A 23,396-nucleotide genomic window follows, 5' to 3' on the forward strand; every position below is an offset into this window, starting at 1 on the left:
ACCATTCTCTCCAAGATACACATTGGAAGAGCCATTTCAGCTGCCTTGGTTGAGCAGCAGCTGAAATGCTGCTCTCCTGAACTGAACATCTGACTCAGCAGCTAAGTCCAAAGCATACTGCTTGTATCGCTCGTCTGTTTACTCCACATTGCTGCTGTACACCTCACCTACCCTTGAAGTGGGTAGAGAATGCAGCAGCTGGTCTCCTGGAGTGAGCCCTGATGTTCAGCTAGAGGGAAAGGTTACCAGACAGCTGATATCTTGGCAAGATTAACTAGGTTATGCACTTTAATATCATCTGTGAAGACCCAGCTGTGCCTTCTTAACTTCCACATACCACAACAAACAGAGGAGGCAACAGTCAGTAAAAGAAAGCAAAATCTTGGGAACATTAAACCTGTTTCTATTTCTTCTAAATTAGATGTGGTTCTAAAATGAAGGGAATGTTAGGTTAAAATCCATCATTCAGAAATGAACCATGGGGGAATTTCACAGCCCTGGTAAAATGCTGTTACTTGGAGATTCAGGTAGAAATTTGTTGCTGAAATAACAGCTACCAAAAATAGCTCAAGTGTCATTTAACTCAGCGTAAGGTCACAAAGGCAACATTCAGATGCATGTGAGGGGAGATTCATAAATTTCAAAATCACTGGATCCCAAGTCGACCTTGCAGCAACGGACTTTTTGACAGTTAAGAGAAGCATTAGTATCATGAGACAAGGACAAGATGCAGAAAATCTTACCACTGGGTGACAAGCTGAAATGTAAGTAAAAAAAAAAAAAAAAAAAAAAAGACAATTTGCTTCAAACACAACAAATAGTTAAGGATTGTCAGTAACAAAGCCTACATGAGACTATGCAATACCTTACAATAATCTCTTCCATACTTGAATTGTACATCCCTAGTATGCTACGAAGAATCTCATCTAGCAGATAATCCTCTCCTCTAAATGAAAACATCCTGGGCCTATATGCAGCAGTTCTTATCTGGGGTACTTCACCAGCCAACAACCCACATCAACTGCTGCAGCGGTTGCTGCAGGTACTCCAGGTCTGGTTGCAGTACTTCCCCCGTTACAGTGGGACATCAGATCACGACAGTCAAGGAAACACATCCATAGCTATGGAGACAGAATGAATGCATCAACCATAAACTCTTCCCTCCTGAGCGACAGGACGATGCAAAGCAGTCTCTGTCCCATCCTTTAAGGAACATGTGGCAACATTGGAAATAGCCACTCTATGGAGTGGGGAGGAATAAGACCTTGTATAGGGCAGGGAGGGAATGAGTGATTTAGAGTGTGCAACTAGATTGAGCAACAAGATGTTTATTAGCCTGTGCTGAAGGGAAGCCGGAGATGGCACTACTGGAGACTGGTCAGCCTTGACAGTGCTCTTAAGGCCCCTGGGCACATCCCAAACCACCTGGGGGATCTGCACTTCCTCTGAACCTGGCTACTGGCTGGCCCCAGGGCTGCCCTGTTCAGAGGCTGCGGGGCTGGGCCCCGCAGGCAGGGTCTCTGCTAGCCTGGTTATCACACTGGGCTCCTAATCCCTCGCAGACTCATCAGCACTTGCTGCTCCCCAACAAGTTCCACTAAGTTTCCATTCTCTTATCCAGATGACCAATCAGAAGGTATTATGGAGAAGGCAAACCATGGATATCTTCCAAAGCCTCACTTTTGTTTCCATAAAAACTGCTCCAGCTGCCTGCCACAGCCTGATTCTGCCAGAATTTTTATAGAGTTTCCTACCACAGGTCGCTGTGCAGATCCTCTGTTCTCAACCGAGCGGAGGACATTATCAGTGATTTCGATGAAGACATCGACATCCTTGAATGGCAGTGCCATAACCTCTCTTGGTATTCGTGATGTTGACAGCTCTACATTTTATATGGGTTGTCAATGTTGAATACGTCAGTGGAATTTCTTTGACTCTGGTTCTTTGTGGAAGTGTTACTATGCAGTACAGTTCAACTCAGTGTTTCATCCTATTCTTTGAATTTTCTATGAATATAAACATCAATGAACAAAAAGCAGTGACAGCCCTAGAAGCAAAGACCAGAATCTACACTTTCCTCTCCTGCACACCAATCTATAATTTGCTTTCCTTTCAGCATTCTTACTCCTACATGTTCACACAGTAACTCAGTTTTAAGAGAAAAACATTATATTCCTACCCAAACACCCCAAAACTTGTGGCATTCTGGGTTGCAGATAATCAAAACTCTTCAAGCTCAGAGGCTTAAAATCAGGTCTAATTCTCAGGCAAATATGCAAATCACTGTTATTCTTATGCAAATGTACACAGAAGCAGCATTCAGTTTTGGATTAGGTTTCCCTGGTTAATAAACCAAAGAAAACATTCAGGCAGTTTGCTATCTGACCCTCGGCATACAGTGAACCCTATGCAGAAGATGAGAGCATAGTCCCTGGGAATGCAGTATTTCTGAGAAGACACAGATAGATACCCAAGGGCCTTTTAAGCTCAACGCTGGTACTCCTCAGATGTCTAAAGAAGTTGGCAGTGGTGGAGAGCAGCTAACCTGGGCTGCTGTACGGAACATCCCAATTCAGGCAGGATTTAGGACTGGATTTTGCCCTTTGTCTTCTATTTGGTCTTGTTACACACGCCCTTACTGCTAAACATCACTGAGTTTGCATTAAGGCTTTAGTACCTCTCAGACTTCATTTCTTGGTACACCAGACAAAGGGGTTTTCTGTACACGGGTGGTCTGAGGCCTGGGTATCAAATCGGCATAACAGCACACTGCAGAGCATTTCTTCCAAGGATCATACTATTTTCCAAACATTAACTAATTATTTTTCCAACTAGCAATACATATGCATGAAGCATGAGGCTCTCCTAGCTCCTAAGAGAGCTCTCTTCCCAGCTCCTTAGTGTCTTGTTAAAGTTACTTCTCAGTACCTTGTAAGTTGTGCAATGAACTTGTTCTACAGGTCTTCCTTCTCCATCTCTGGGTTGTTACGGTGGAGGCTGAAGTAATTAAGCCCTGCTAATTGTAATAAAAGCCATTATCTTCAAGCACATGTCTGATCTTCCTGTCAAGTCTTCATATAAAGACAGTGCCTTTATCTCAGTTCTTCACCTTCCCTCTAAGACTTTCAATGCCCCATATTTTCTAAACGTTTTTCTGAGATCTACACCTCCTGAATGAAATATTTTATGGGTGTTACATTTCAGCCCACTCAGAAATGGGGGGGAGAGGGGCAAACAAAAAAAACCTCCACAAAAACTCAACACTAAGAAGTATTTAGTCCATCACATTTTAAGATTAATTCAAGCGTTTCTTCAGGGATTTCATAACTATTCCTACAGCACAAGAGAGTAACAAGAGCTACTTATTGCAGCTCCCATAAGCAGACATGACAACTGCCATTTACTATGCCCATCTGTACTGAAATCACTGATCAGCCCTAAAACTGAACTTCTCCATATTCCTTTCTGATGAAAAGCTCAAAAGTGTGAAGAAAAGGGAGAGGCCTATTTTTTTTTTCCTTAAGTAAACAGACATCCATAATTGAGAAAGTGCAGTGCAGATTCAAATGCAAATTTGAATCAAGCTCTACCAAAGCTGTATAAACGAATTAATTTTATGTTCGCAGAAACTGCATCAATAACACTGTCTTACACATCATTAAAATGCATTACTTTCACAGAGCAGTTTTTCAACTACACTGTAATTTCTATAACGGCCGACACTAAACAGGATGTGATATAACACAACTGGCCAGGAAGCTACGGAAAGCCTAGCAGGTGTAAACCACACTCTAATATGAAAAGTTGCCATGCACCTATCATGAGGCCAGGAGAGAGGGACAAAATTACAAAGAAATAAATTAATTAGTAGTGAAAAGGCAATTTAAAGAAGAAAAACTAGGTGAAGCTAAAGATAGGCCTGCACGGAACTGTCATGGTGCAGTGGAGGTCAGTGGCTCCCTGGGGTCAGGGTGCTGGGGGCACTGGGTTCTCCCCATGGAGGCTCTGCCAGGGCAGGGCCAGGGCAGGGCCCGGCAGCCAGGGCCTGTCCCACCGCCCCAGCCAGGAGCAGGGCAGCCGGCGGGCACCGGGGCAGCCCCAGGAATCGGGTGCCCCCCTGGGCACGGGCTGAGGCCAGGCAAGGCCACGGGCCTGTGGGTGGCCCCAGCTCAGCAGGAGCCGTGGCTGAACGGGGCAGGGCTGTGGGGAGCTGGAGACCTGCCCTGCTGCGGCATCACTGGAGCAGGGGCTGACGGCCCTGGGGGGCCGACACGGGATCCTGGGCCGTGGGAAGGTGGGGGAGCACCAGGGGGGTGGGCTGGGACAGTCAGGTCCATTACTCCCCTCAGGGCCCAGATAAAAAAATGATACTAACAGAAACCGTCATACCAACTAAACCATAAAAATAGCTTTACCCGGATGTCAAAAGTGAAAATGGCCCAACAGATGAGATAAAAAGCTCTGCTTGCAGGTAAAACTGTTGTCATACTGAAAATATCAGCAGTAACTGACACACAAAAATTCCTGTTTACAAACTTTGCAGGAAGAAGTAGTTAGATCGGGAAGGACACCACTCTTCATAAAGCAGCCAACAGTATCCACCAGGAAACGTTCAGCATGGGGAAGACGAAGTGGGAGAAGAGGGAAATATAAATAGGCAGTTACCGAGGTTAATAAAAATGCCATTAGTGCCTTCCAAATCAAGAAAAAAAAATTATACTGGTAATTTTAAAAGGCTTACACTGATAATTTTAAAAGGTTAAAACTTAAAATCTTCATTCAGTCTTTATTTTGATTAATTGCCTCAAGACATAATTTAACAGATACTTATCTGCATGATTACAGAATGTACTGGCAGTATTTTGGACAAGATTGGGGATCACTTGTTTTTAACAATGAGGAAGGCACTCCTGATGTCATCTTGTTCAAGTTTTAGAAAAATTCTAGATCAATACAAGGCCACCAAACAGCTGAAAACCTTACTGCAGTTAAGATTTAAATGTCAAAAGTGATGACGGATTTCAAAAAGGCAAATAGTAGTATCTTTAAATTACTTATATTAAAAATAACCAAGATTTATAATTATAAAACAGAGTAAAGCATAATAGGTAAGTCACATAGAAGCATGAGAAATTAAAACTAAAGCAACATTACTCAAATACATATCTTAACAGAAAAACAAAAACATTAGGTAGTAAGGGAAATTTTTGCTTTACAATACACACACACATATCCCCCTATTTTTCTAATATATAGAAATATGGTCCTATACAAGTACCATAGACACTGTCAGATGACGGAACGATGTTATAAAGTCATTTTAAAAATGAAAAAGGAAAGAAAAAAGGGAGGGGAATGGAGGAAAAAAAAAGGGGGGGGGGGGGGAGAGGGAAAAGACAAAGATAGCAATGTTGATCCCTTTTCACACAACCATTATGGAATATAATTTAGTTTGGTACCAGCAGGCTAGTAATTTAAATGCCCACTGCCAACAAGTAAACCGACACATGCTATAGAAGTTTTTTATGCCAGGAATGTTTCCTTAGCAAGACAGAAGCCCTACCCAAGCAATGGTTAGAAAATCAGGACAAGACACAAAGCAAGAGAGCATAGCACCTATCAAAAAAAAAAAAAAAAAAAAAGAGAGAATTTTGTTATGAATCAGACAATAACACACATGTTCATGGATGATCAGAATCAGGGAGGCAGTCAGACTATGCAAGCCACTGCAATGGATAAGTATCTGAATAAGCTCTTTACCAAGCAAGGACCTAGTCTTTAAGATGACAATTTGTTGTTCCTTTCCCCACAGCCTTCTTTACAGAAAAGTTACCATGTTCCATCACATGAAGGAGTCTCAAAGAAGAAATGATGTAGCCACACAGGAAACCTAAAGACATCTACCTACAAGCATCTTACATAGCCAACTACCATCACCTTACTACAAATTCAAAAAGAACTTAAGGTATCAGAGAAAAAAAGCTGCTTACAGAAAGTTACACTAAAAAACATCACTATTCTCCAGATTATTTGCGAGAAATAAATGAAGAAGCTTGAGAAATTACTGATGTAGCTCTGATTAGTTCCACTGGGAGTAACTAGTAAGAACAAATTAAAACAAAAAAAACACTAAAATACTGGGAAAGATACTGAGAATACAATGCCAAATTCCCATCATTTCTGCAATAATAAATCAAATTCCTCCATAATCGTTTGGACTCCTCTGAGTTAAAAATAAAAAAGGTGTGTGGGGGGGGTGTGTGGGTGTGTATATATATTTATATAGGTAGAGGGAAAATTGACATATATTTCTAAAAGCTGACTAAAACCAACTAGGATATAGTGTGTAATCCCTTTGCAGCCTGAAAAATGACTTACAGAATAACAGAGTCTTGAATCTTGGCTGCCTTCCAATGTGAGAAGAATGGTGTGGTTTTCCAAAATCTGCATTTATTAAAGATTTGAAGAAGGCAGTAAACAAAATAAAAGTGGGATCTTTTCTGATGATACAAGTGTTTTCAGATTGGGAGAACTCCAAAATTTCAAGACTCAAAACCAACCTATTGAAACTGGAAAGTTTATTAGACAATGACAGGATATGACATATAATTTAAATGAAAAGTAAAAAAAGTATTGGGAATGAAAAACAGAAGCAGCTAAGCATCTCTGTGTTACCAAGACCATCAGTGGAAAACTGCCTGCTAACTGCACAAAGATCAATAAACCTTATACTTGGCATTCTAGAGCTATCTAAAAAGGGGAAAAACACCCAAAAACCCCAAAAAACCCACCAACAGGAATTCTTAAACACGTCAAAGACATATAACATAAAAGAGTAACACAACAAAGGTACTACATACAATCACAGTCTCATCTCACAAAGTACATCAATAGGAGGAGCACTGAAGTGCGTGTACAGTCACTAAATGCTTTAGTACTATGGCATGGAGAGAACTTAGAAGGGTTAAAGAGACTGTAGAAGCTGAGATTTTTTAATCATGAAATACAGAATTAAAAGCATTTCAACTGAAATAAAAAAAAAACAGGAAGACCAAAAACGTTAATTAGACTCCCATTCGCTAGACTGACAAAATCAAATTGCAAGCAGACTCCATTATCTCACATAGCGTCTAAGCCATTTGTCAACATTAACTGCTAGTCATTGAGATACATACTGTGATGGCCTGTTTATTTACTCAGACGAAGAAACAATAAGCAAATAAATCAACAGAAAATTATTTATCAGCTGAGTCATTAAGCCAATACATGAAAAACAAGTCTTGGGGGTTTAAAATGCAGTTAAGATATAGAAGACATCTTAGTGCGTTGCATAATTAACTAACTTGGATGCACACAGCAGGGAAGGAGCATTTGCTTTCATTGGCAGCGCAAGGTCTAAGCATGAAACCAGACTGACTCCCTTATCCTAAACGGCAATGCTCACATGCCCATGTGCAAGTTGGGGTACCGAAACCAAAAGAAATACAATCATTTCAAAAGAAGTGACCATGTTAGTGTCTGTCCCCCGGGTGTTCAGCTCTCTCAGGACTTTCACCGAAAGGGATTAAACTCTACACTTGAAACACTCTCACAGTAGGACACCAGCACGTCAGTACATGACCTGAGACTCAAGTCCCAGTCGGGCTTTATCCCTACTCTAGGAACTCAAGTTCACAGCAGGAACCAGCACATGGGCACACAGCCCAAGAAATTTCATTCCCCACACGTTGATTTTTTGTGCTTGATTATGATATGGAAAAACTCAAAGGTTTCCCTACAGCTTCAATTACAGTTCAGGGAGTGAAGCCCATGCTGCTTTCTAGGACTAGAGCTAGTGCTCCGTGGGTGCTCTCTGCTCCAGCAGCAGGCAGTAGGAGACTGGAATCAAGGCCTCCTCTTTTTCCATCGCAACTGGGAAGGGACCAGTCTGAGGAGGAAGTATGATTCACTGGTCTGCAGAGTTGGTACAGGGGGGTGTGCAAGTGTGTCCCAAAAGAAGCCTCTCAAAGCAAGCCGATCTTCTGTCTGCGCTTTATAGGTACAGGCCCACAAGGAATCCAACCTACAGCTAAAATTTAACTTGAAAGTAATGGAGGAAAGAAGAAAGGGGAACCAAGGGTAGAGTAACAGGAGTCACACTGGATCTTCCAGATGCTAGGAACAAAGTCTTTTTCAAAAAAAAAAAAAAAAAAAAAAAAGCTTCTCCCTCTCCCCCCGCCCCTTGAGGTACTTCTTCCTAGGAAAACAGAAGAGGGCATGCAACTTTCAGTGAAGAAGTATACCCTGAACAAGGCAAATGACATAATATCAGAGGTGGGTAGACTCCACAAAGTATATTGTTTGGGAAAACACAAAGAAAAAAAATCCAACATCCAGCCCAAACAGTACAAAGATCCATCAACATTTTAGCCATACATCTAAATCTCTAACAGACCATTCACGATATTGGTCACTGAAATGACTACAAAAATCTACGCACCAAAGTCAAAATACATTTCATGCTTAGAATAAAGATGATCCCCCACTTTCTAATGTTATTTAATCAAATCCTTAATTTGGTGTTACATTGCAAATTCTTGTGGAGGCACACGTGCTCTCACAGTCTAAACTTAATTCTTTAAATTCTCTTGAGTATTATGTGGCTCCCAAAGCCAAAAAATGCTTCAGTAGGACAGTCAAAATACCAAGGTATAAATATGTATTGTTTCTACGATGCTAATATAATCTTTATAAATTAGATTACAACTTAGACTACAAGTGTTTGATGCTGCAAACTACAGATAGCTGCTCGGTGCTACCGTAAACCCACTGTAAACAGCATGTTGGACAGCTGGACTGATGCAGTATAATGCAAGATCTGAAGAAAACTCATATGCATGAGAAAGCAAAAATAAATGTACAATTTAAATAGAATCATATAATGCTTACATTAATCAATTTCATTTCTTTTAATATAATTTGCAACAGAAACAAGCAGAAAATTAGAATTTGGGTTGATATTCTCAGAGGTAGGCTAGATCTGGCCTCACAAGGAGTGTATGGACTTTGTTAACAAGGGCTCTATTTTAAAAAACAGAAACAGAACGATGCAAAAGTATCCTGTTGAGCACAGTAAAATTACAAGGTAATTTCATCAAGGGACCTAACCAACTTTGGCTTTCTTCCTGTAGCTCATCTGTGTCTGTTCTTCTCTCCTTTAAAGAGATACTGAGCCAAATGCTGCTTTAATTCTAGTGTAAACTGGACATCAACAAAAATTACCTGTGAAGAAAAAAAACAAAAACCTACCCAAACCCACAACAAATGTTTCTCAGCAATTATTTTGTTAAAAATTGGATGAAGAGGGTAGAAGTCATAAAGCCTGAGAAAAATGTTTGCTCTACAATAGAAAGAAACTTTCAGTATGTTTGAAATGTATGTCCTTTTTAATTCTGAAATCAACTTTCTTTCTAAAAATTACGATGAATTTTCCTCCAGAGAAGATTTCATATCTAAAACCTTTCAAAAAACTGAATTTTAAGTGTAGAACTAATCTGTAATACATGGTATTATAATATGGTTTCCAGCATCAGGTTATGATCTGAACAATGGTCACTGGGAGAGAATTTTCAAGGCACAAACAGAGGTGAAGCACCTAACCTATCTTAGCAACAATACCTTATTCCCAGAAGTTATGTACAACTACACAGCAGTGGCTTCTCCAGACAAATGCTTGAGTCATTTCCTAATTTCTAGGACATAATGTAAAACCTTTATCTCTAGATTAAAAATTTATCTAAAGGCAAAGTAATTTAAATCATTAAATATTTATAAACATCAATAGCTAAGTTCCTGACTTCTACCAAAATTGACAGAAGTTTTGTTTCAGTAAAAACCACAGCATCGTAAGTGCCGTTCCTCTCTCAAAAAAGCTCTTTCGCTAGAACTGCTCAGGATGCTTTATTATTATTACTGCTACTGTAAAACATCTGTCCAAATGACCACATGCGTTTTCTAATGCTGCTTCTACTGTGCCTAAGAGATCTTGTCACACAAGGAACACCCTGAGTGTAACCTGATCAGGCAGAAGAAAAGGTCTGCAAGCAGGATGACAGGATACCCATTTCAGTACCCAGCAAAAGACTTTTGGGGACTTCACTGTTCACCTATAGTCTCATCTGCAAATTGCCTGAAACACGCCTCTGCAAGATGCGTAAAGAGTCAGACTTTTACCCATTTTGTGAACTAAAACACATACACATCTCTCTAATGCCAGTATAGAAGAGCTCTACTAATTTTAGATTCAAGTGGTGCAAAGCGTCATAGCTGTCAGATAGCTGGATACCTGAATCTCAGGCCAAACTAATTTACTTTTCCAACACAATTAGGCTATGAATCCCACTTAATTTGTGATCTGTATTTATATGTACTGTAGAACACATTAAATACTGTAATTTCACATATTAACTATGAAACTGAACAATTAAACTATATTTAAAAGCAAACCAAGTTCAAAAGGGCCATGTGGCTATAATCAAGAGCAGATTTTGGCCTATGCTACTGAAAAGCCCATCAGAGGCCTAATCCTCCTTGTCTTACAGAAATAGTTACACTAATTGTGTAATTGCAATGTGCAGAATTTAACCCTCAATAGATTTGCCTAGCATCCTCGTCCTTTCACAGATTTATTTCCAGCTATTGTCAGTTTGTTCAAAATGTACAAAAATCAAAAAATTTGATAGATTACACTCCACAACAAAATTATGTATTCACCAGGTATAATGAAATTAAATCTGGAAACACACTAACTTGCTTTTAATGCAGCTAAGGCGAAATTGGAATGCCCTAAAGGATGACTGATTTCAGCAGGAGTATGTGTTATTAAAGGCTGAGCTATTACATGGGCCCCAATCTTGGGAAGAGGCTTGCGTGGGTGGATTTCTGAAGCCAGTGTATTCCCACAAAAGCACCAGAGTCTGCCTAAATAGATCAACTTGTAATATCTGGCTATTAACATGCCCTTCAGGATTTCACCCACGGACTGAAGTGTCTTTGTAAGCATTGTTTCACCTGTTTGAAAGCTGGGTTGACTGAAAGCATTCATACATGCATATTTTCACCCCACTACAGAAAATCAAGGCTTTGTTAAATTAAATGGCTTTAATGATGTTTTACAGGAAACATTTCAGGCACGCAGCAATAAGCTGCATTCATATTTGACATTTACAAAACATTATTCTTTTAAGCCTGAACTTATAAAATACTTGCACTTAACTTCAAGCACGTGAATAAGTCCATTTTCATTTTACAAAGCACTTAATTCCAAGTACATGTTGAAGCTCTAGCAAAATGGTGGAATAAATTCCTCAAATCGGGCACATTTTAAACAGCGTAGAGGAAAAAAAGAATGCAAATCTGGTTTTCCAGCAAAATATCACTAGAAATCAGCAAACCAGATCACAGCAAACAATTAAAAACACCTCAACCAAAAGCGTAAACTGAGCCAAAACAAGCCTTTTAACACAATGATGACTGAAGTTTATCTTTCTTCCCCCCCCCACCCCACCCCCTCCATACTTCACGACCTCCTGGTTTTGGCCATAAAGAAGGAATTATGGACTATTTCTGCAAGCTCTATTTAAAAGATATTGCTGACTCAATGGAAATTGCGAAGTACCAGAAAAGCAATGAAACAGACCTTTGATCTCTGCCCCAATTCACATACCAAAGATATCTGAATTAATGGCCAAATTCTGCCCGCCTTAGTCATCCAGACAGGTATCTTTTAAAGCCATGGAGATGCAGCCACAGTTTAGGTATCCCATCAAACTCAGCTTCGGAAACTGCTACCCAAATCTTCAGGCCTTTACACAGACAAAACCTGGCTGAATTCACTAACGTTCAGGTCTTCATTATTTTATTCCAACGAAATTAAGACCTCTTGAACTTAGCTCAAGCGAAGTACTCGCACAAGTCAAATCTGCAAGATCTGGTTCATACTTAGGATGACATGCACTCAAAAAAAAATCCCATCTCCAAGCAATTTGAAAGTGAGAACTTTCTGCTTAAAGAAGGAATGCTGAAACAGAGTAAAACTGCAGGTTTTACGTGGCCCAAGGAGTCCTATTAATTTTGTCTGACTTCATGCAGCACAAATGCCATTACGTTTCCATCCCTAATCAAAGGCACTTTCTGTTGGCTAAAATCCTTCATTCCCAGGAAGCTAACCTGCTGTAGGAAATGTGCTAGGAACAGGGAAACGACAATGTTGTCATGCTGATGACTTGCACGGTGGCAAAGAAAGGATTAGGTGACATGCAGCTGGACAATCCACATGTACCCTCTGCTAGTCAGCAGAAAAACCTGTCCTATTTGAACAAAAAAAGCAATCAACCCCAGGACTAGATACTACCAGCACCTGAAGAGAGGTGGAATAAAACCATCCAAGGTAGAAATTCCTTATACACACTGCAAGACTAACACTTATATTCCAGGAGTTTTTGTTATGACAAAGGAGAAGGAAAATAAATTAAAAGCATCTAATCAATTACTCAATCCAGTATTTCTTTCCGAGTTCAGATCAGAAGCCCTGAAGCAGAAGATCTGATTAGTTCACAGCCGAGAGCCCAGAAGAGCAAGATTTCTGCAGGCTGTAAATTCAGGCCCCTGAGTTCAGAGCACAAAAAAAGGAAATTCACAGATTCCAGAGCCAGGAGCATCTGCCGCAGCCCCTTCTGTCTTTGCTCTATGAAGCCACCTCTGAAGAAGAATATCCCCGGACTAAGTCTGATACCAAACACAATTAGGAGCCTCCAAATTCCTAAAATGCAGCAGCAGCTTCATTTTCAGATGTACAAAACCCATTCTGAGCAAATGGTCCCTTCCTGAAGTCAGCTCAAGGGAGCCGGATGACAGGCATCTATTTTGTTTAATCTTAATTCAAAAAGCGTACCCCAACAATGTCAGAACAGCTTTACTTGACGCTACCCTCAATCAATCATTAGAACAAATTACATTACCTCTGAACCCTACACAGGCAACAAAATGCATCAGATGACCTGCTAGCTCTCGTCCACCTCCAGCGTCTTTGTTCTCAGAACACAGAAACAGAACTGTTTACCATGCTTCAGCTGACTGTGTAGTATTATAGATCTTTTTAAAGCAAGACAGAAACACCAATAGTGAAACAGAATGTATCGAAGTTTAAACAACCCAACATGAGTTTTGCTATCCCCAGCCCCAGACTTGCCCCTCCTTCCTACAGAGACAGAGGCTATGCAGCTAGCCCAAAGTACCCTAAGGAAGCAGTAATCACGCATCCAATACAAAGAAAACATTTATGTGATACCTTTCCTATCACTGACAGCAGTTTAGTCAAGTCACTCTACTGCAAGGCTGTATTTTTTATGGGCGGTTACATCAAGCTGAATTTTCCAATAGATTTTTCCTATAGAGCCAAAATCTACAGCATTAAAAGGTCTGCACAGGCCAGATAACCCTATGTATGTTAAACTTTTATAGCTTACATGATTGTAAGAACATTCTTGAATAACTGTGATTTATTCAATACTTAACTTTAAGAATTAGCTCCTTTTCAGAGACAGCAATCATGCAGTCATTAACAGATGTGCCCATTTCTATAATGATGTTAAAGGGAGGCAACTTTGTTAATAATTGTTCAAAATCTTGCAGGAAAAGAAGGTTGTTACAACTGACATTTAAATAAATGTTTACTACCTAAACTGAAAAATACAAAAACGTTTTACCTAGAATGAATTATACAATTTCAAAGGGACCATGTATGTAAGTCTTGATTCTTGATGTATTACTTAAGATTTATACCAGAGTAAATCTAATGGATCCACTGCAGTTAAAGCTTAAAATGGTCACTTTCAAACATTTAATACTCAAATAATGTTGGTATGGAACAATGCATACCTATGCCACCTGACAGAGATGACACAATATTTTAAAAATTAAAGGTATATGAAATACTGTTGGACATTTTCTTATTTATCAAGAAGGCTACAGCTAACAATAATTTTATTATTTTTTGTTCCCAGGCAATGGTGAGATAACTTACAAAGCAGCAAGACTAATTTTTTTTAAGTTCTTTACAACCTCCTAGAGAACTCAAATACAGTTTTTGAGCTAAAGTTGAACTGTTAGTTACATTAACAAATATTTGTACGATTTCTCATCTTCCTATTCAGTCACAAACAAGATGTGAAATACACCAAATGTTTCAGATAAAATATACTAGACATTTTATTGCCACTATCACAATAAAGGCTTTGCCTTTGAATTCTTGGAGGTACTACTAACAAAGAAGCATTTTCTCCCCCTAAATAAGTAGCTTGATTCAACATGATTTCCAAATCATCTGACATAACGTGAGTTTTTCTCCTCCACCAAAATGCTTTAGAAATACTGCCAATGTATTACTACATAAATCAAGAAAAAAAATTTGATGGCCAGCAACTGACCTGACCAGGAATCAGAAAACAGCACTCTTCTCCCATAGCAAACAGCTCTTCTGTGCCATCTCAGATTTAGCAAACAGTTGCCTGATTATTTACTGTCACAGCCAGACACACGGTCAGCAGACAGAATGTGGAGACATACAAATACCCTGGTTTCAACTGTTAAAGCAACAAGGTACTTGGTATTGCACGGTCTTCAAGATCCGCAGAATACTTTGGCTGCCGAAATGGATGAAGGGTAAAATTTCACTTTTCTATACCTTTAAAAAGGACTGCTTTTCTCTTCCCGAATCAAACTGTCCGAACGTCTTTATGACACAGCTCCATACAATCCCAAGCCCTCCAAGACAGGCAATGAATTTTGTACAGCTGACTCTGCTAGTTACAATACTCAACAGCTGAGGCATAGATAATTTGGCACCCTGATAATGCCCTAGATGAATATGAGAGCATTCTGCAGACTGTAAAAAAAGAACTATTAGCATTAAAATTATGGATTGGAGCTCATCTTAAAAATATAAAGCTAACATGGTTTGCATTTGATTAAAAAGGTGTTTACAAAACTGAAAAATTCAGAGAAATGGCACTCCCTCTTCAAAGCCTATATTGTAGCAATTCTTTTCTGATTAGATCAGCTCCCATAGCAAGTCATCAGAACAACAATCGCTGTAGTGAAGTCATACTACTGAGACTCGGATGGGAAATCATGACCAGCTTGGAAACACATTTTTAAAAATGATGTGTTTTCCAGCTTTCCAATAGATCTTAATTAAAACAAGTTCAAATCTTTACCTTTGCTCCCAATGGCTGAATAAAGTATACCTCAAGCAGCAAAACACAGCATACCAATATACTGAATATGACACTAAAAACTAAAACAAAAGAAACTGGATCCTTCTGAATAATTTCAGGATTTGGCTGTCACTGAAAATAGCATCTGAATGGACCCAACGTTACCCCCACAATATGATATACTCAAATATTTCCAGAATGTGCTTTATTTTTAAGAGATGTGAATTAGTTTTACGAGTTTATTTTAATTAAAATCCCTTTGTCCCCCAACACTTAAAAAACAAATCTTTCAGTCCTTTTCCTGATAAACCTCTCACTGAAATAGGGGAGATCAGGCCTAATATCTTTCCCAGGTTTTTAAGCAAGTAGACAAACTGGTATGAAATGAACCTCATTAAACCTGACTCTAGCAGCAAATCAAAGGTAATCTAAAGCAGAATAGCAGTGCTTTGGATTAGAACAAGAACAGAAAAAGAAGTTTTCTTAGTGTTTCTTCATTTACAAAGTAAACAGTCTACTTGCTTTAAAATTTTGCAAAAATCAGTTCAGTGACACAAAGTAATTGATGACTCAAAAAAAACAGAACAGAGATGTGCTTTTGAAGATGATGTATTACAAACTGTAGTTATTTCTCAACTAAAATGCAGTAATGCACTTCAGTACAGAAATAGCGCACATGCTCCATAGCTGCATTGACACAATGGGCAACAGACACAAAGGAATCATTAGTCAATACTGTTAATGACACATGAACTTGCAAGTGACACAGGTATAAAGTAGACTCAGACCTCACAAGCTCTCATGTCAAAACAACCATCTGTAGAGGGTTTATTTTTCAAAATATTACCACTAACAACCTGGATTAAAAAAAAAATCAACTATCCATATCTTCAAAGCAAGCTGTCTTAAACTATGCCACTCCCATTCCCATCAGTGGAAACCATTTAACCAAAATCTTTAGAACCGACTGGAAACATACAGCTGAAAAATTTCAGATATAAAATCTAACCTCTCTCTTCCCCAAACATTACAAAAGCACTGCAAATGTCAGCATATGCTGTGGCATGCTGTAAAAACTTTCTGGGATGAAGATTCAATCTGAACAGTTAACCCTACCTCTTTTTCACCTGAATTAGAATCAGAGCTGTAACACTTTTAATAAGCATTTTCAGATTTAGTGTTAGCAGATGTACTGAAAGAGAGAGTAATGAATCATGTCTCCCAAACCATCTCTTCCATCCCGATTAATTTAAGAAAGCAACGTAACTTACATTTCTAGCAAGATAAATCTAGCTATACGCATCTTTGTTATGCATAAAGGCCTTCTTCCCGTACTTTTCTGCATTCGATGAAAAAGCTCAGGTGCTACACGAACGAGGATCATTCTTTGCCCGACCGCAGAAAAACAAAATAGAAAGGTCAAAATAAGCTGAAGCTTTAAATACAAATGCACATCGAGACGTAAATCACCCTGTCCGCGTTTCACACGAAAAGAGATTTTGAAGCACAAGAGAGTGCGTTTCACCCGCTGGTGACGAGAGGCGGCATTTTTATTTATCGCGAAAGCCGCCGACGTCCGTTCCCGCAGAGACACACCACGCAGGGACCCGGGGCCATCCGTCTCCCCTCACACCGGCGGCGGGGACGGGCGCACCTGGCCGCCCCCCGCGTCCGTCCGCAGCCGCCACGCCCGCCGGGGCAAGCGGCAGCCTGAGCGGGTGCGGCGGCCCCGCTGCGGGGAGGGCCGCCCTACCTTTGTATCTCTCCAAGACATCTTCGTAGGCTTGCAGGTACTCCTGCTCCTCTGCGTAGAAGTACGCGCCGGGGGAGAGGTAGCCAGCCATGGCCGGGGGCTATCCCTACCCGCGTCCCTGCGCGGCTCCGAGCAGCAGCCACAGCCTCGGGGACGGCACAAGAAAAAAAAACCCAGCCGCTAGCGGGAGGGAGGGCGCGGGGGAGGGCGCTGCCAGCCCGGCCGAGGAAACGCCCCCGCCGGCCGCTCAGGTTTCCGTAGCCGCCCTTCGGAGCGCAGAGGGGGGCGGCCCCAGCCCGGCGGCGGCCACCGCCTCCCCGCCGCAACCCCCCCCCCCCACCGCGGCTCCAGCCCCATCGCCGAGGCACCGCCTGCGGCACCGGCGAGCTCTGCCTCCGCGGCTCGGGCCCTGAGCCGCCTGACCCGCCCACCCTCCTGTTCCTGCCCCGGCCTCCCCCCAGGACGAGGAGGGTGGCGGCCGCCGGCGAGGGGACGCGACGCCGGCGGCACAGACGGAGCCGGCTGGGGCATGGTCGCCCTACGGCGCTGGTGCTGAGGGGCCGCAGCGCTGCGGACACCGCCGGGGGACCGCGGGCAGGGACCCCGCGAACAGCCCCCGGCAACGGGCCGGTGTAACTCCCGCTACCGCGGCGGCGGGGCGGGGCAGGGGCAGGCGCGGCCCCGGCCCCGCCGCAGGTGTCCCCACGCGCCTGCGCCCCGCGGGCCGCCCCCGCCTCCGGGCCCGCCCCCGAGCAGTCCCTCCGGCCCGGCCCCTTCCCTGCGGCTCGGCGCCGCCCCCCCCCCCCGCTCACCCTGGCTCCGGGCGGCCGAGCCCCGCCCCGTCCGCTCTGCAACCCCCCCCCTGCGGCTGCATTCAGCGGCTGCTGAAAGCCCGGCCTCGCGGAGCACCCTCTGCCATTCGCGTCCTCCGCGGCCCCCCATAGCGCTGTTAAGATGCGTTACCCTGGGAAATGGTGTCCTGGGAGGGGACCCGCGGAGGCACTCGCAAAAGGCTGGGGGGAAACAGAGGTTTCCCCGGGGAGCACCGAGGACCGCCGCATCTTCCTGGGATTCATTTACAGGCGGTTTCCAGCTCTCGCCGGGAAGACGCAGACGTTCGCCGTATTTTCGATATCATTTGTCGCCGGGCTGCTGACCGGCGCCCGCCCGCGCCTTCAGCACACCGGGCGGCTCCGTCCCGGTCCTCGTCCCTCCCGAGCGCAGCCCCGGCCCCCCCACGGACAAAGACCGGCGCCGCGCCTCGCCCCGCGGAGCGGCATCGACCGCCGCCACCGCGGCCTCTCCCTGTGCGGCGGCCGGCCCCGCGCCGCTTCCACCCAGGGAGGCGGGATGCTCCCTCGGCCTCCCGGCCGAAACGCCGGCACCGGCTGAAAGGGCCGACGCCGCGGCTGCGGACCCCGCGCCGCTAATGCGTTTTCGCATGAAAGTTTAATGGGCGCACCTGCGCGTATTTCGGCTCACTTTCCCCCACGCATCAATCTACCCAGCCGGAAAACACGGCCAAAGAGCTTAGTCACCGCTCGGAGGGGCGGCGGTCAGGACGGCAAGGGACGGGGGTCCTTCTGCCCCCCACCCGTCCTCTCCCCGCCAGCCCCCGGCCGCGCCTTACCGGCGATGCGCAGCACGGCCCTCTCGGCGGGGTCCAGCACGGAGCCGCCCTGGATCTTCCGCTTGGACCGCTCGTGTTTGGGCAGGTTCCAGGGCAGCGTGTCCCCCGGCGCCGGCGACACCGTCCCCGACCTCTGGCTGAAGTCCTCCTCGTCGGAGAAGTCGGCGGACGACGACATGGAGCATCGGTAGGATGCGTTGCCGGAGCTCTGCACGGGGACAGACAGACAGACAGGGTGGGTGCGTGGGTAGCGGCTAGGGACGCGAGGCCTCCGGTAGCACCGGCGAGTACCCGCCCCGCGTGGCGTGGAAAAGCATCTCACGGGAAAAGGAGGGTAGGGGAGAGGGTCGCCGCTCACCATTGCCGTGAATTTGGGGGGGGGGGAAGAGGGACGCGCGTGCGGAGCGCCGAGGGTGATCGTCCAGAAAACAGGCGGTCTTTAGCGGGAATGCATTTGGAGGGAGGTATGGGGAGAGCTCAGGCCTGCGGCTGGGCAACCAGCTCGCAAATGAGCCTCCCGCTTCTCCAACAATAAACCCAGCAGGAACAACAACCGAAAAAAAAAAAACCAAAAAAAACAAAAAAAACAACAAAAAAAACACCCAACCCTTGCGAGCTACAAATCGATAGCGTTTGGCTCCCCCGCCAGGCCAAGAGAAAGATCTGCCGTTGCCGAGCTGCCGCTGAGGTGGGTCAGTAAATCCGTCTCTGGGAAGGACCCACGCCCGCAACCAGCCGGCGCCGGGCGCCGGGTCCTGGTGACCGCCCCGGCCAGCCCCGCCCCGCGCTCCGCCGCGCCCCCTCCTCCTGTCCCGCTGTCCCCAGAATAGGCCGGCGCGCCTGGCTAGCGGGAAGGGAAGGAAGGAAGGAGGAAATACTGTTTCTCAGAGCAGTCCCTTTGGGTAGCGGGGCACGACAGCCGGCTTTCGGTCACGCTTTGCCAGGACTGCTTCAGCAAACAAACGGCTGATCTCGGCTTATGGACTGTATCCGCCTTCGGATTTCCCAGCTACCCAAAAAAACCCGCGCTACCAGAAGCGGAAATAAGCACTGATGCAGTGCAGGGATAGGGCTGCTGCCATTTCTAGCTTCCCTGTTTAGGCTGAAGTGGGAAACGGAGATGTCTGAACGGTAACCACCTTCAACACCACCTTGAGAATTTAGGATACAACGTTATACACGGGTTATCAAGACACGATGGGGGCAAGGTGCTATTTCTCTTCCTTTGCGTTTTCTGATTGGAAAGACTGGTGGTTTCTCCTGGGCACCTGACTAGAAAAGGATGGATTTGATTTGTGATTTCATGTGGGAGCTACTGTGACAGCCTTGCAAAAGTGTAACCTGATTGCTGGTCCAGGTGTGATGTTAATTTTTAGGGGTATGCTATTCTCAACTTGGAGAGGTGTAGTGTACTTTGTTATGCAGGCAGCCCTTATTCAGCCCACCTAGATTCCAAATTTTTTGATACTAAAACAGCTATTATTTTAGGCATGGCTTGTAGCCTTTTCTTTTTTTTCCCCCGAGAGGCTTAAAATGTACCTTTACTTACGGGGGAAATTTTTACTGTTACTGAGATCTGATAAAATTTATCGTTGCTGTGTGAACCTTTTTACTGTCAGTTCTCATGGGGTGGACAAGTGAATCATTATTACATTGAGGGGTATTTTACCCATTTTAAAACTCAAAACCTGCATAATCCAGAGTAACAATGTGATGCACTCTTCACGTTGCATAAACCTGCCAATAACATAGTTAAATAATCCGCTAAATAAGAGGGGATCTCTTATTAGTAGTTGCTCCTCCAGACCTTCTCCGCGTCTATCCCAATCCTCTTTTCTCCTTCTACACTACTTCATGGTGAAGTTTGAAAGGGGAGAGAGGGAGGGAATGAATACAAAAAACCCAATTAACTGAATTCTTGTTCACTGTATTGTGATGTGGAGAGAGCAAGATAAGTGTGGAAAAACAGAAACATGAGATGTCTGATCGTAGCTCTTATTGCCTTCGCAATTAGTTCTAGTGCTGGGAATATTTTGCTGCCAGTTTATATAATAAGCTAAAACTCTGTAGGATCTCATAAAGCAGGATGGTGACATACAGGTGTCTTCCTGATGGGAGCTGGAAGTACACAGCTTGCTGCAGGGCATGGAGGGTACTTTGCTGTACCAGCTGGGGCTAACAGGCCCCTGATGTGCTTAGTCAGGGATTAGGTTTCTTGTGGCCTGTCCTTAGCTCCAGCTTTTGCCGTAAAAGAGAAAGTGTTCCCTTTAATCCCAGCTCTGAACATCCTGCTTTGGGCCTGTATCTTCTATTGGCTGCTCAGCAACCCTTAGTACCTTTGGATCACACGGACCTACGAAGACAAATTTTGCCTTTCAATTTCTTCACCTTCTTCGTTTCTAGTTTATAATACAAAAATGGAAAAAGCCCAGACACGGTGTTGTGAGGGTGCTATAGCGATAGTTTGTTAGTATTTATGTAGCAGCTGGGAATATGCAAGGACAAAGTAAAATAGCAGTTGTTATTGAAGCTTTGAAGAAAGGTCGCTCAAGTCTCAGATTTATCTTTGAAAGTACGCTATAATTTTTATCCAGTAGGATTTCCTTTTCTCAGAAGAGGCCTTAGTAGCCCATTCTTATTTTTTATAATAACAACTCCGTCTCTAGTTCCTCCTACCCTTAGAAACCAAAAGCACTGTTGAGTGATCGTTTCATATACACAACTGAACATATTCTCCATACTCTATTGAGATGTCAATTTTAGGGATAAGGAGACTGTCCTTCTGGTCAGCTATGCTACAATACTGGAAGATAAGCTATGTGAGAAGACCCCACTCCTGTATTTTTGAGAAATCAAACTGAGCAGGCAAAGGTAGACCCATCTTTGCCACCTATGTATAGTACAACTAGCTATCCTCTTTTAAGTAGTCGTTCTACCTTACTTAATGCATGCATATCAAAATGAATGAACAAAACCCACGTTAGTTTACTAACTCTTCAGGAATCACATTATCTTATTTTCAGAACAAGGTAGGAAGCTCGGAAAGGAATTTTTCATAATAGCAAAATCTAGCAAACTCACATCTAAGAAATGCCAACTTCTAACTTAATTGCAGTCCTCATTTTTATTCAGCATGGAGATACATCTGAGTAATGCATACACAGAGCTATTAAGCACGTAAGTATTTTTAAGAATCATGACTTTGCTATTCCAAAGACGTTCATAATGTACTGAACAACTGCTTTGCTTGAGTAAATTAATAGCTTTGATAAGAAGTCTGTAATTGTTCTCCTTTTGTGCAGCCACTGTTCACAACGTGCTTACCACTCTTCCTACTGGATTGTTTGTTTCTAGTAAACACGTTTTCCATGCCATAGCTGTAAGCCCCAAATAAGCATTCTGTGATTACAGCAACCATATTAACCAATTTAAAAAATACAAAATAATGCAGAACATCTGTACTATCCTGAAAAGGGTTCCTGGCCAATTAGGACAGCATGTGAAAAAAACATTGGTTATATTCTGTTAAAATCAAAATATGTAAGGCACTTCTGTTATTTTTCTATAAAGCACATTGCTGTATGCAAGTGAAAAACATAACTGTTAATAATACACAACAGTTTTTTGAGTTACAAGAGTGAAGTGTCTTTTATAGCCACTAAAATATTGATCAGACACATCCTTACTTAGCCTACTCTGGGACTTAGCGAGGGTCAGGTCTTGACCCTTCTTAGCTTGAAGGCCCATAAGGTCACAGCCCAGATGCTATAGCTGCTTATTCTATGCCTCTGATTATGCATCCTTCTGCTCATTAGCCTAAAGACCTATCTGTAGCCTCTGTTGTTGATCAGCGGGAAATGTTGCATTTGCATAGCAGTTATGCATATAACAGCTTGTGCATTGAAGCCTGTTGGTCATACATAAGCAAATCTAAGCAGAGTTTTGTCTGTATTCAAAGTACAGGATTAAACTTAATGCATCGTTTCACCGTCAGTACCACAGGAGGGTGCAAACTGCACAGAGAGTCCTCACCACTGTGTCTCGGGAGGCAAAGTGCTCAGGACAGGCATTTAGGAGAGCAAACCTCATTTCTGCCAGTGTCTATGGTCTTCTCTGTAATCAGGTGATCTGCAGCAGCCGCCTGAGAGTCAGGCTTGCTACTGTGCTATAAAAGACAGCTGGTTTCCAGTAATGGGGATGATTTCAAAGAAGTATTTAGTATACTCCTTGTAAGAGGGATTTGGCTGTGTACCAAGGCATGATTTCCTTTGAGGAGGGAAAGAAGGACTGTTCGTCATAGGTGAGGCGCTGCAGAAGATCAGGTGGAAACTAGGTGGAAGATGGTGTAGCTGGAAAATAGTATAAGGTAACGCACAGCACCATATATCAGATAAGCCACCCCTACATAGGTTCTGATACCCTCAAGAACACCAGTGGGTTTTGCACTGTCATTCCTCGAGGCGGAAGCATTAGGAGAGGTCAGGTTTTAAACTCCATCAAGCAATCCAGCTGGCAAAAGCTGCCGAGAGGCTGATACTGAATTACTGTTGTATTGCAAAAATTCCCTAACTTTATGACACATCGGAGATTGTGCTGGCCAACTGAGTTCTTATCAAATATCTTGTACTTTCACATCTTATCTTTGAGAAGATTTTCTACTGCAGTGAGTCCTTTCATGCTGGTTTTTGGAAGCTGTTGGGAAATACAGGTCAACATTCACTGAAATTTAATTTTCAGTTTAGTTATGAGTTATTTATAT

General features: G+C 43.3%; 1 protein-coding gene across 13 annotated transcripts in view; it reads right to left on the minus strand.

Annotated features, from left to right (window-relative positions):
* Window positions 1-23,396, minus strand: part of DST (dystonin) — a 314,486-nt gene that overhangs the window by 261,213 nt on the left and 29,877 nt on the right. For 7 of the 13 annotated variants that reach the window (XM_041128914.1, XM_030037882.2, XM_030037880.2 and 4 more), the window contains exon 4: window positions 18,638-18,845. In XM_041128914.1, coding sequence (XP_040984848.1) covers window positions 18,638-18,845 — 208 coding nt within the window. Of the gene's footprint in view, window positions 1-17,007; window positions 17,142-18,637; window positions 18,846-18,995; window positions 19,023-23,396 lie in introns of those variants that run through there. The other 6 variants (XM_041128913.1, XM_030037887.2, XM_041128911.1 and 3 more) reach the window with 3 other exon arrangements.

Source organism: Aquila chrysaetos, chromosome 15 (assembly GCF_900496995.4).
Source record: "Aquila chrysaetos chrysaetos chromosome 15, bAquChr1.4, whole genome shotgun sequence".
Classification (NCBI taxonomy): Eukaryota; Metazoa; Chordata; class Aves; order Accipitriformes; family Accipitridae; genus Aquila; species Aquila chrysaetos.